Below are 12,924 nucleotides of genomic sequence, written 5' to 3' on the forward strand. Positions count from 1 at the left end.
GGGCTTTCTTTCTTTACCATAACAAGACTTGGGGGGGCCCCTTCTCTAGGGAAATATTGAATCATATGCATAAGGAAATCTGTATGGAAATATACCCATACAGAACTTCTCCACTTTATTCTTGATGATGTAATAAAGTGTATCTTCTGGCATCAAAAACCCAAGACTGAGTGTGGTTCCTCAGAGCAGCTGCTGAAGACACTACAGGGGGCGGTTCGTGCGCTTGCGTGTGCCTCAAAAGAGGGCTTACAATGACTTACAAAGATACATAACAGCTACAAGTGTATGCACTACTTGCTTTATGCAAGCACTATATAGGATAAATCACTGTACAGGATTTACCCTATTATACTTTATCGACACGAATTGATGGGTGAAACAACAAACAGCCACCCACAAATAGTCTATAAACAAAGCATCAGGCTGTCTTTGAGTTCACATTAACAACGGTTAAAGTTACTCGTAGTCAGGCTACAGAAGAATACCATAATTCCTCCGTTCAATTAGGCCTAAGACATCGAGAGTCACGCAGACCTATAACAACCCAGCTGTTATAAACTCACTATTTATATCGGATCAAACCACACAGACGCCTGATTGAACTTGCCATCCACTTTTACTACCACCTCTTACGTGATGACGTCACACCAATACACAACCCAGCCACAACACATAATTGCGAATGACATGCCTTACCTTAACACAGAATCGACGACAGAGCCCAGCGTTTATTTTTTTTCTACGAATCTTTGAGTTAACATGTACTAAACATGAGTGGAATTTGCACCGCAGCGCCCCCACACCTTGATGCTCATGACAAGAATAGCATGTATAGTTATCTTTATTGAAGTGAATTAGGTTTAAATCGCCGTCATGCATGAATGAATGATATTTTTGCAATTTTACACATAATAATCTACGATGATCACATTACACAAAACTGAAAATGCACGTCAAAATAACACATTGTCAATATTTTTTGAGACCCCCCAAAATTTCACAAATCACGTTTTCAGGGGAGCTCATGTCTTATTAAGGGGAGCCGAGCTCCCCCTAGCTCCCCCGTAGTTCGCACCCTGCTGCTGTCTTTTAAATAAACTTAATGCCTCTCACTCTCTGTCAAGGTCTGACACTTTGAGTTACTACTTTTTTTTGCCCACTTTCCCATTACTTGTAATTCCCCAGATTTGTGAACTAACATTTTTCTCGTGGCCGCCCCTTATGTGTTTGTTTACTTCTGTTGTATATTCATGGGGTTTTTCTCACAAGGGCTCAAGTTTGTTCAGACAGCCACACCCACTGATTCATCAGGCAGGAATTTGGGCACAGTTCATTTTAATTACCCTCCATGCCAAATGTTTCTCTGGGAAAGGCCAAAAACAGTTGTGTGAAATATCTTTGGAGCCGGACGACCTCTATAGGTTTTCGCATTTTTTTCGAATTTTTTACAGCTATATATGTATGTTAAATTGATTCCGTCCTATCTAGGTCTAAGGAGGGCCATTAAGGGGAGAGAGATGGAAAAAAACACAGGAGGTCAAGAAATAGTGTCTCGGATGGGCACGACACAAACAGCAGCGCCGCACTAATAGCTTTATTTGCACAGTCTTTCTGTACATTGCAGATAAAGCTCATTTAAATTTGGACGCATTGATGTGCAAATGTATTTTAGACATGAAAGAGTAAGAACTTGATCTTGGAAAACCACTAAGCTCAATCAAGGAGAGAAAAAAACTGCCGTCTAATGTCACTGATAAGACATAATATTAAGAATCTGAACAATTTGGCAACATTTTAAGGTTAATATTTCATGTACAAACACATCACACATTTTGTCTATGTAAATAAGTCATATGAATAAGATTCCCTAATAGGGATTCCCTAATATGATTAAAAAAATGTTGGTAGTGAGGAAAAGGAGGGAAACTCTACATATGTATTTTGACCTTAAATGATGTTGAGCCCTTGAATCTTTTGTTGTCTATTGTGTAATGTGAAGTACTTACAAATTCCCTGCAGGTTTAAACAACTAGCGTTTCATTTATGAGTGAATCACTGTTGTTGAACGAATCTTTTATTTCAGTGAATCATTCTTCTGTGCACTGACTCATATTAGCTGTTCACTGATTACAAGTGTGCGACTGACTGATTATATCACGAACAAATAGCTGTTTAGAACCGGTTGTGACGGCGCATTTCATTGGTTGGACGTATTGAACGAATATGCCGCCTTTACTGAACAAATCAATGTTTTTAGAACTTGTGTGTAAACTGAATCATGTTCTGCAACAAACTGAATTAACTGAGACATCTGATTTGAGAAAACTGAATTAATTAGAACTTTTCGGCATGGTGTGTTGCCCTAGATCAGGGGTGCCCAACCCTGCTCCTGGCGATCGACTGTCCTGCAAAGTTGATAATGCAACTATATTTGAGGCCACAGCAGTTATGTCGTCTGTAGCTTTAAATACTCAGATTCAGGTGGATTTTGATTGGCTACCAGTGTTTTAGGGTGTGTTCACACTTATAGTTCGGTTCGTTTGGTTCATTTGGTCCGGACCAAAAAGGAAAATGATACATTTGGTCCTGGTCCGCTTAGCGTTCAGATTGGCATTTTTGACAGCGAACCTAAAGGCATAGTGATACGTTTACAACCTGATTGGTTGGTTCAATGACGTATATATCGTGACGGAACTCACCGAATATCCCAAACAAAAGGTGCGTTAGACTTAAAGCGGCGCTGCAGGTGTATGATATCAAAGCATCCACGATTGGTCTGCTCAGCGCCACTTTAAGTCGAACACACCCAATGCCGTCTGCTGGACTAAGCGCGCTCATTCTTGCGTGTACATATAATTTTATGTTCACCACCTGCAAACTCACAAGGAGCTCATAAAAGGCACTTTACCTCATCGTTGCTCCACGTTTGCCCTCTGCTTATTTTGTTTTGGTTACACCGCGTCGTCAAATCATGTGGCATAGCGTCGCATCTTGTCATTACTTCCTGTTTTTGGTTCGTTTAGAAGTATTTGGTCCGTGTTGCGTTCATATATCATTCGAACCACACCAGAGTTCGTTTGGAAGCGGACCGAGACCCATCTTTTTAGCGGTCTCGGTCCGCTTGTTTGGTGCGCACCAGGGTTCGGATGGCAGCGTTCACACATGCTCAAATGAACCGCACTAACAGAGCAATCGCACCAGGGTTCGTTTTAATCGAACCAAACCTGCAAAGTGTGAACGCACCCTTAATTGTTTATCAGAAAATAATTGCTCTGAAAGTGATTCCAACTACAATAATCACTCTGAAAATGATTCGAACTACAACACCTCTCTGTGTAGTTATTGTTATAGTTTTGATGTGGACGTATTCTCATGGAATTAGAACGATTATAAATATGTTATAAAATAAAGCCAATAATTAATGAGGCAATGATTTTTTATTACACAGAATACAAGAACCGCTTACTTGTCTTCACCTACTGGTGTAGTGACATTAAAGGTGTAATCACACTTACCGCTGTACAGCAAATTTGCGCTGGCAAAATCTGGAAATTTCAGTATGCGATCAGGAATGTTGCATGCAGGCAAAGGATTTCCCCATGCAGATTTCGCAACTGGTTCAAGTGGTGTCACCTGAATTAGCATGTGACTAGTCACATTTATTGCTTGCCAAAATTTCGATGATGAAATCCAGTCATTCCAATAGGAATCCACATGATGTGGGGTTTTGTGTGAGGACTAAAAAAAATTTCGTGTTCAAGTTGGTCACGTGAATTTGCTGTGCTGACAAAGATGCTGGAAAGTGACTTGTGAATTGTGCTTTATAAATTCCTACGCTTATGGAGCCTTTTCACAAGACTGTGATGAGGTGTTTCAACGGTCATCAGCATCGTAAATCCTCGAAAGTTTTTTTATATTTAGATTTTTTTAAAAACATTTGACATCGTTCTTTTGCTATTTGAGCAAATAGGAATGCAAAAAATATATATGGTAGGTTTACTCATTCACTGCTCTCTAAATTTACCCAACTATGACGACTGTGAGAAAGTTCTATTGACAATAGACAATGGACCTTTTGCACGCGAAATGTTGCTGTAATTTCGCTAATGTGAACGCACCTTTAACCTGCAGAAAGAGTCACTGAATCAGTGAACAGTTTTTGTGAACAGACTCAAAGATTCGATTCACCTGGATGAATCAAAATCCCCACCCACCACCAGCCAGTTTGGACAGGCTGACTCCGCTCGCTTTTATATTCACACATTGTCTGTTGCTCATAACAAGAACTGAGTAAGCGGAATATTTGATTTAAAACACTCCCTGTCAGACAGTTGGCGGCTCGCGACTGCAGCAAACTGGAACAGTCCATTTGCAAAAAGCCGGAGGGGGAGGGTCTCTCATGACTGACTTCACATTGGATGCAGGGGTACACAACCGGAGCACGCCTGCAAACACTGACTGTCCCTTCAAGGACCGATGGACCCAAAATCATGAGCACTTAGTCCGTTTGGCTTTTTCTGCTCCGAGCCAGTTCGGTTTGCGCTGCCGCCGCTTAGTCTAGCTGTTTCTTTATTAAACTCTGACAGCCAACTTCCGATCTCACCGGTCTCCTCACCGTCTGTCTGCCAGTGTGTGTGTGTGTGGACGGCGAGGATAAAGGGGAGGGCAGCCTGAGATCGCCTCGTCTGTGCTTGACACTGTCACTCTGTCCCCAGGTCCACGGTTTATCTGAAGACATGCTGGAGAAACTCGATCTCGAGGATGAAGGTAAGCCTCTGCGGGTAATATATGTCTCTCGCGTCGTGAATGTTACGATCTGCCTTCGTTTTCTGAACCGGCTGCCTCAGCAAATTCTCAGTCTTGACATTGTGATGTTCCTTGCTGATTTATTTAGTCCTCACACTTCCAGGGATAGTCTATTTTAATCTCATTCATAACACCGGTCTCCTCACCGTCTGTCTGCCAGTGTGTGTGTGTGTGGACGGCGAGGATAAAGGGGAGGGCAGCCTGAGATCGCCTCGTCTGTGCTTGACACTGTCACTCTGTCCCCAGGTCCACGGTTTATCTGAAGACATGCTGGAGAAACTCGATCTCGAGGATGAAGGTAAGCTTCTTCGGGGAAATATGTCTCTCGCGTCGTGATTGTAACGGTCTGCCTAAGCTGCTTATTCGCTGTCTTGACATTGGGATGTTCTTTGCTGATTTATGTAGTCCTCACACTTCCAGGGATAGTCTATTTTAATCTCATTCATAACCTAACCCGGGTATAATCACGCGATGCGGATTTTCCTCGATCATTTTGGGGCACAGTGGGCATGGCGTTTTTATACTAAGGTGTCGATTTCACATCAAGCTGCTCGGTAGGAATCACTGGAGATCCCAGTAATGTATCGGGATCCCCATTCGTCATTTCTAACCTGTTGGGTGTACATGCGTCAGATGATGCTATTGGCTGGAGAGCGTCTCACTCACGTCAAGGAGTACCTCAGGGGTGAGGGTAATGCCCAATTATGTTTATTCCTTTTGCAGTTGTAGATATTGATCACTTAAACGATGAGAATGTTTAAAGTGGGGAACTCAGTCAGTGTTAAATTATGCACAACCTTTTAATCTGATGCAGGATATATGAAATTAGCATTTTTTTTTTGCTCACCAGCCAATATCTCAATATTACCAGCCACTTATTTTTTTTTACCAAGCATTTTGTTTAATTCTAAACTACTAACAAACTATATATATTCTGTAGTTCTATATTTAAAAAATATTTTAGATTTTTAATAATATTTTTATATCATTTTTTAAAAATTATTTGAATTTTTTTTTTTACAATCAGTATAATCAAACACAGCTGGACTCAAATGAAGGTGTAGAACCATCTCAAGGATGATCAGAAGAAATGGACAGCGCCTGAGTTAAATATATGAGTGTCACAGCAAAGGGTCTGACTACTTAGGACCATGTGATATTTCAGTTTTTCTTTTTTAATAAATCTGCAAAAATGTCAACAATTCTGTGTTTTTCTGTCAATACGGGGTGCTGTGTGTACATTAATGAGGAAAAAAAATTAACTTAAATGATTTTAGCAAATGGCTGCAATATAACAAAGAGTGAAAAATTTAAGGTGGTCTGAATACTTTCCGTACCCACTGTATATACTGCGACCAAATCTTGTGGTCGTCTGACCATCTGAGAAAGTTAGTTGAAAAAGAGCGACCAGTGGGAAGAATGAGTCTGGAGCCCTGATACATACATATATACATATATATATATATATATATTCTGTAGTTAATATAACCTATATAAGGATAGAAATCAAATGTGTTGTATTATATTTTAATACAATAAAATGTTTTTTTTATATACATTGCCTTCTTATACATATACATTTAAAATATTTTTTTAAAGAAGTCTCTTAAGCTCACCAAGGTTGCATTTATTTAATAAAAAATATAGTAGAACAGTAAAATTGATATATTATTACAATTTAATATTGCTGTTTTCTGTTGTAATATATTTTATGATGGCAAAACTGAATTTTCAGCATCATAACTCTCATCATAAAAGTCTTCAGTGGCACATGATACTTCATAAATCATTCTAATGATTTGGTGGTCAAGAAATATTTCGATGTTATTGATGTTGAAAACAGTTGTGCTGCTTAATATTTTTGTGGAAACCATGATTAAAAAAAAAAAAATTTAATGAATTAAAAGTTTAAAAGAACAGCATTCATTTAAAATAGATATCTGCTGAAAGAATGTAAAAGTTCATGTAAAAGTATATTTATATTCCTTTTGGTTTCATTTAAAGCATTAATGCAGAATATTGTTTATTAATGTGATACCTGATTGTAATTTTGTAAAAGTAGCTTATGGCTGTAGTTTTAATAAGCAATCAGTCCCATAATTATATCTAGACTTAACAAGGAATGCTGTGCGACAGAGTAAGACCCAGCCCTGAAACAGTTTTCAGAGCGGACATTTTCCTCTGAAGTGCTTTCGCGTCCGGCAAGGTTTTCCCAGCAATATGAGGCGAGCATACCACACTGAGCTGGCAGTGCAAGTCTTGACATTATTTATAAAGGCTTTTGCGGCTGTTCTTTCAACTGTTGTACCTTTTAGGGGAAACAGAGAGCAGGTCGTGCAGGCTGCAGATCTGCACTCTCATGCTGAGGTTGAGGGGTTTCCCCAAGGCACCGGTGACGGTGAAGTCCTCAAAACCCTCTCTCACACTTTCACCTCTCACAGATATCTATCTCTGAACTGTAAAACCCCAGGCTGGTGTTTTTGGTTAGGCTGACAGTGGCTGGTTGGAAGTTGAATTTTTAACTTTTGATCTCAGTAAAATGATAAATGTTTAGTGTTTTTAGATGAGTTTGTGTTGGCATGCTCTATTCTGTACTGACACACTGACTTAAAGGAATAATTCACAGACCAAAAAGGCCATATATTAAGGTATTATTCACTGAAAATCAGTGAATGATACAGGCTAATGTAATAATGAATAATATCTTAGAATTTGCAACCAATCTGATGTCATGTGAAGAGCAGAGCAGTGTGCTTTCTGAAGTATTAATAGCATGTGCTAGTTTTTGAAGCGCCATCATTAAATGATGTCTGAAGGCATTGGTTTGAAGTATGCAGTTGTGAAGCGTTCCAGCGCGGCCTGCCTTGTCGATCTAATAGCATGTGAAAACCAGAATGTTTTCAACAAACAAAAGATTCATTCTGCAGTAATTCAGTTCTTTGAATAGCCACGGTGGACATCGGCCAAAGTGTCATGCCTCTGGTTGTGGTAGATCCAAACATCCAGACTTTCTGAGTGGCTTTCTTTTGTCATTTGTTTGGGCTTATATTGTAAATTATGATTAGCACAAATCCCACACTAGAATGGGTGTCTTGTTGCTCTCGTAATGAAGTGTGGAAAAAAGAATGACCGTTTTCAACAACCTAACCCACGTTTGCTACTGGTCAGGCATTTAAAGTTACAACAGTAGGGTTTCGGAAGTAAAAATCCCATCCATTTTGTCTATTAGGGAATTGATTTTCAATGTATTTGAAAGATTTTTACATATAAACCTAGGGCTGGACGATATGGCCAAAATTGATATCACGATATATTTCTTAATTTCGGTCGATACGATATAATTCCGATATCGATATGAACACTATTTATCTGAAATAGAAATATTTTGTAACATTATAAATGCCTTTATCATCACTTTTGATCAATTTTAAGCATCCTTGCTAAATAAAAGTATAATTTCTATAATTTCTTTCCCCAACATTTTACTGTTTTTGCTGTACTTTGGATCAAATAAATGCAGCCTTGGTGAGCAGAAGAGAATTCTTTTAAAAAACTACAAAAAAAAACATTAAAAATCTTACTGTTCAAAAACTTTTGACTGGTAGTGTAGGCTGATTATTCTTATAGATTGAAACAAATGTGCTTCAGCCAGAAAAAAGGGTATGAAAAGTGCTCCGAGTCGCTGCAGAAAACAAAAAAAATTGAACGACAACAAAAACTGGAAATGTTGCTGGAGATGGGCTTATTTAAAATGAAAACTCATTCTCTGGCAGCAGGAGGCGCTTTTAGAGTGATAGAACTAGCGGTTTCTCCAGTAATGGCTGTAATCAAAGCAGCTCCGCTCATGAACGCTTCTTTATCAGATCAAATGAAAATGCCATCGAAACTTTTCTGAAGACAGTCAATTCCCTTCAGAGATACATTCATATAAAACACCCGCGCCGTGTTATGATTTTGAAACGTGCAGTGCTCATGTTTATTCAACGAAGTCAAACGGCACAAATAAATCAATGTATGGGAAACTGGTAATGTATATCGAAATATCGGAAATGTGTTTAAAAATCATATCACCGTTATTGAAAAAAATTATATCGCGATACATATTGATATTGAATTATTGTCCAGCCCTATATAAACCTTTAAAAACAGACCTACTTTATGAGCTACAAGGTTGTTAATCAATGGTATATGCTTCTGCTGAAGCCATCAGCCCACATTATTTCAACTAATTTTTTTAAAGGGTTCATATGGTGCGATTTAAATTTTTCCTTTCTCTTTGGAGTGTTACAAGCTCTTGGTGCATAAAGAATATCTGTAAAGTTGCAAAGTATAAAGTCTTAAATCCAAAGAGATATTCTTTATAAAAGTTAAGTCAACCACGCCTACCTAAAACGGCTCATTCTAACACGCCCCCACATGTCAACGTCACGATGTGGGAAGATTTGCATAACATGACTCCTTTAAATAATCGTAACTAACAGTGGAATTGCTAGTGAAAAAATACGTTACCCATGGTTCTACAAAAATCTCGACCAATCAGAGAATCAAAACAAATCACGCCAAAAGAACTCTTTATCCCATTAAAGGGGTCATGAACTGCCTTTTTTTATTAATTTGTACTGTTCTCTGAGGTAACCCTTATAATGTGATCAAGATTTTTACAAAAAAAAAAAACATCAGAAATATATGAAGTAATAGGCTGTTTTCTGTCCTGTTTTGACCCCCTTCATCAGAACGCTCTGTTTGAATAGGCGTGGCGGATTGTAGACTCGAAAGTAAACGCCCACTGCTATGATTGGCTACCAGTTGTGTATGTTTGACAGGCTACATCCTACACAGATGGACGCTGCTGTGCTAGGTTAAAGTCGGCATGAAACGAAAGTTGCGATTGTCTTTTTTTCTCTGCTGTGACGTATATCCGAGTGAAACGGCATCTGAAATGAGAGGGCGAGACTTGATTTCATCCTTCGGGAATTGATTGGATCGTTGGAAGTTGGGGCGTTGCCAACAAACTGGAGGCAGATCTGAATGCCAGTTTGCAGTTAGTTGTGGGGGATTTCTCTCCACTGGATTCACCGCCGACACCCTAGCATGAATAAATGTTTTTTATTGAGGATGACAACGACGATCAACGGCACAAAACATGCAACAGCGCGCGCATGCGAGAGAGAGAGAGACTGCCTGAAGCGCATCCTCCATCAGGTTAAGTCATATTCATGAAAAAAAAATAAAAAATTAGTTTTGCGATGTTCTAGGAGTAATGTTGTCGTAATATCCTAATATCTTTTCAATGTTTAAGGGTAACGTACTCCCTTATGACTGGTGTCAGTGCTATAAAGTGAAGAATCAGCTTCAGCTTTTACCCCTGTCTTTATTCCAAACGTCACTGATGTCATTGTAGCTGTTGGCAGTTCCAGATATCTCCGCCCTTGCGCCATAGCTCGTGACCGGAAGAGTAGAGGAGTCGTTTTGAGGGGGAGGGGAGGTTAACATTTTTGATTAAAGATTACGAGGGCACTTGAATTTTAAAAAAATAATGAAGTGCACGGATAAATAATTTATAATAAACACTATAGTATTCCATCAAAAAATAAGAATTGTCCATTTTGATTTCATGCCGAAAAAATGCATAAATAATCAGTACATATCAAACGATCTGTAATAAGAGACAAAGCAATAGTGACCATGTAATAAAAACAGTTGCTCACACTTGTGTGTTGCGACATCCAGGGCTCGACAGTGCAAGCATTTCACTCGCATTTGCGACTAAAAATAGATGTGTACAAACTGGAAAATATATTTAGGAGCATGAGTGTGAATACAATTTCTTAAACAGCCTAACTTAAACGGTAGCTTATAACAAATTTATTAATTTCTTCAATTTATTTATGGAAAAACAGCGATACAGCCTCATATGATTATTGACCTTTAAAAAGGCAACGATTTTATTTAAATTAGCACCGATGAAAAGAAAGGAGGAACGAGTAAAGGAGACGTGTTGAATGAAAATGCACATTCGGCACTAGAGGGCGCTGACGCTTCCGTTACCCCGGTAACCCTGAAAACAAAATAGCTGTGCTACTTTCTGAACTGTGTGAATGTCATTTGGATATTTATATTTGCTTTAGTCTTCACCATAGCACCAAATAATTAATACTTAAAGACTTAATAAGCTATTTATTTTCAAACTTCTAACCTAAAATCTAACCTAAAACATGGCCTATCTATATATTGACTGATTCGTTATTATTGTTTGGTAACACTTACCAGGTTCCATTAACATTAGTTAACATGAAATAACAATGACTGCATTTATTAATCTTAGTTCATGTTAATTTCAACTTTTAATAATACATTATAAAATCAAAAGTTGTGTCTGCTAATATTATTCAATGGAGCTAACATTAACTAACAATAAATAGTTGTATTTTTATTAATCAACGTTAATAAATAATATTAACTACTGCAACAATTAGCTATTGTGCATTGTTAGTTAAAGGGGTCATATGATGCTTTTTTAAAGATCATTATTTTGTGTATTTGGTGTAACAGAATATGTTGACATGCTTTAATGTTCAAAAAACACATTATTTTTCAAATACTGTACATTATTGTAGGTCCTCTATGCCCCGCCTCTCTCAAACGCTTCGTTTTCTACAAAGCCCCCTCCTTCCGACAAGCGCAGTCTGCTCTGATTGGCCAGCTGACCCAGTGCATTGTGATTGGCCGAACACCGCAAGCACTCGTCGGAAATGTAACGCCCCTTACCATAATCGCGAGCTTCATCTTTCAAAATAAATGTAAAGACAGAGCCCGAAAGGGGAACAGAGTCGCGTGACAAACACAGTGATGAAGCTGGTATGTGTTTGTGATGTGACCCTCTCTCTCTCGCTCTCGCTCTCTCGCGCTCTCTCTCGCTCTCTCGCGCTCTCTCTCTTTCTCTCTCTCTCTCTCTCTTTCTCTCGCTCGCTCGCTCGCGCACACACACACACGATGCGCAAAACTCCGCATTTGAACAGTCAATAGCAAATACTTAAACTAATAACAAAACAGTAGCTGATTCAGAAGCGCCAGATTGTCATAGCAAAGTCAGAATTACCTCCTCTCTCTCGTTCACGAAACGGTCGTCCATAAAATGCATTGCTGTTCTGTTGTAAGTAATCTTAAAGATTCCTAAATGCATCTACTTCCGGAAGGCCAAATAAAGTGCTTTTGCTTTCACCTAGAAACACACACCGTCTCCCTGACATGGCTGCTTCAACACTAACTGCGGTTACTGAAACCACGCCTTCTTTCTTTGCATGCACATTTGGGCGCATTATGCAAATATTCCCACATAGTGACCTAGATATGTGGGGGCGTGTTAGAACGAGCCGTTTTAGGGGGGCGTGGCAGAGTCTTAACTTTGATAAAGAATATCTCTTTGGTTTTGAGACTTTAGTCTTTGCAACTTCAGGGATCTTATCTATGCACAATCAGCTTGTAACACTCCAAAGAGAAAGGAAAACTTGAAAACGCATCATATGACCCCTTTAAAGCGCATTCTTTGCTCAGATTGGAGCGCGCCGCAGCTGTCCTGACCGTGGGAGTGACCATTATCCAGTGTGAAAGCATGCCACAATTTGTTGTTTGTCCTATTATATGTGTTCACACCATGTGCTATAACGCTCGACAGCCTTTCTTATGAGCCCGTGGGGAGAGTATTATCTCTATCTGTTCTCTCTCAGCTCTTCCCTTCCTCGGCGGACACCACCAACAATTATAGAAGCAGGTTCTCTGAGGTTGACTAAGACAAAACCCTCTCCATTTAGAAAGGCAAACTGACAATAATGAGATTATGGCATCTGAGACCGGGGATAAGAGTGCCATTTCCCCAGCAGCGGCCTAAATCATGCGCACCCAAATCATATTTGCTTAAGATGTTTGACAAAGCGCTGCAAATGGAATTGCGCTCAGAGCAGAAACAGAATGCCTCCTTTCTCCGGGTTCTGCCGGTGTTTTCTCGTCAAAGCGGGGTGTGGGTGTTGAACCGATGAGTTTCCTCCAGTCAAACTGCAGGCTAAATTTAAGAGTGTTAATGAATCTGGTTCTCTCCTCTCCTCCCTGCCAATATCAGCA

General features: G+C 39.3%; 1 protein-coding gene across 6 annotated transcripts in view; it reads left to right on the forward strand.

The window, feature by feature from the left end:
* LOC107757712 (5'-AMP-activated protein kinase subunit gamma-1-like) overlaps positions 1-12,924 on the forward strand; it is an 81,391-nt gene that overhangs the window by 41,587 nt on the left and 26,880 nt on the right. For all 6 annotated transcript variants that reach the window (XM_016575270.1, XM_016575269.1, XM_016575271.1 and 3 more), the window contains one exon: positions 4,716-4,767. In XM_016575270.1, coding sequence (XP_016430756.1) covers positions 4,716-4,767 — 52 coding nt within the window. The remainder of the gene's footprint in view (positions 1-4,715; positions 4,768-12,924) is intronic.

This window comes from Sinocyclocheilus rhinocerous, unplaced genomic scaffold, assembly GCF_001515625.1.
Source record: "Sinocyclocheilus rhinocerous isolate Xijiao unplaced genomic scaffold, SAMN03320098_v1.1 scaffold1374, whole genome shotgun sequence".
In the NCBI taxonomy this organism is placed as follows: domain Eukaryota; kingdom Metazoa; phylum Chordata; class Actinopteri; order Cypriniformes; family Cyprinidae; genus Sinocyclocheilus; species Sinocyclocheilus rhinocerous.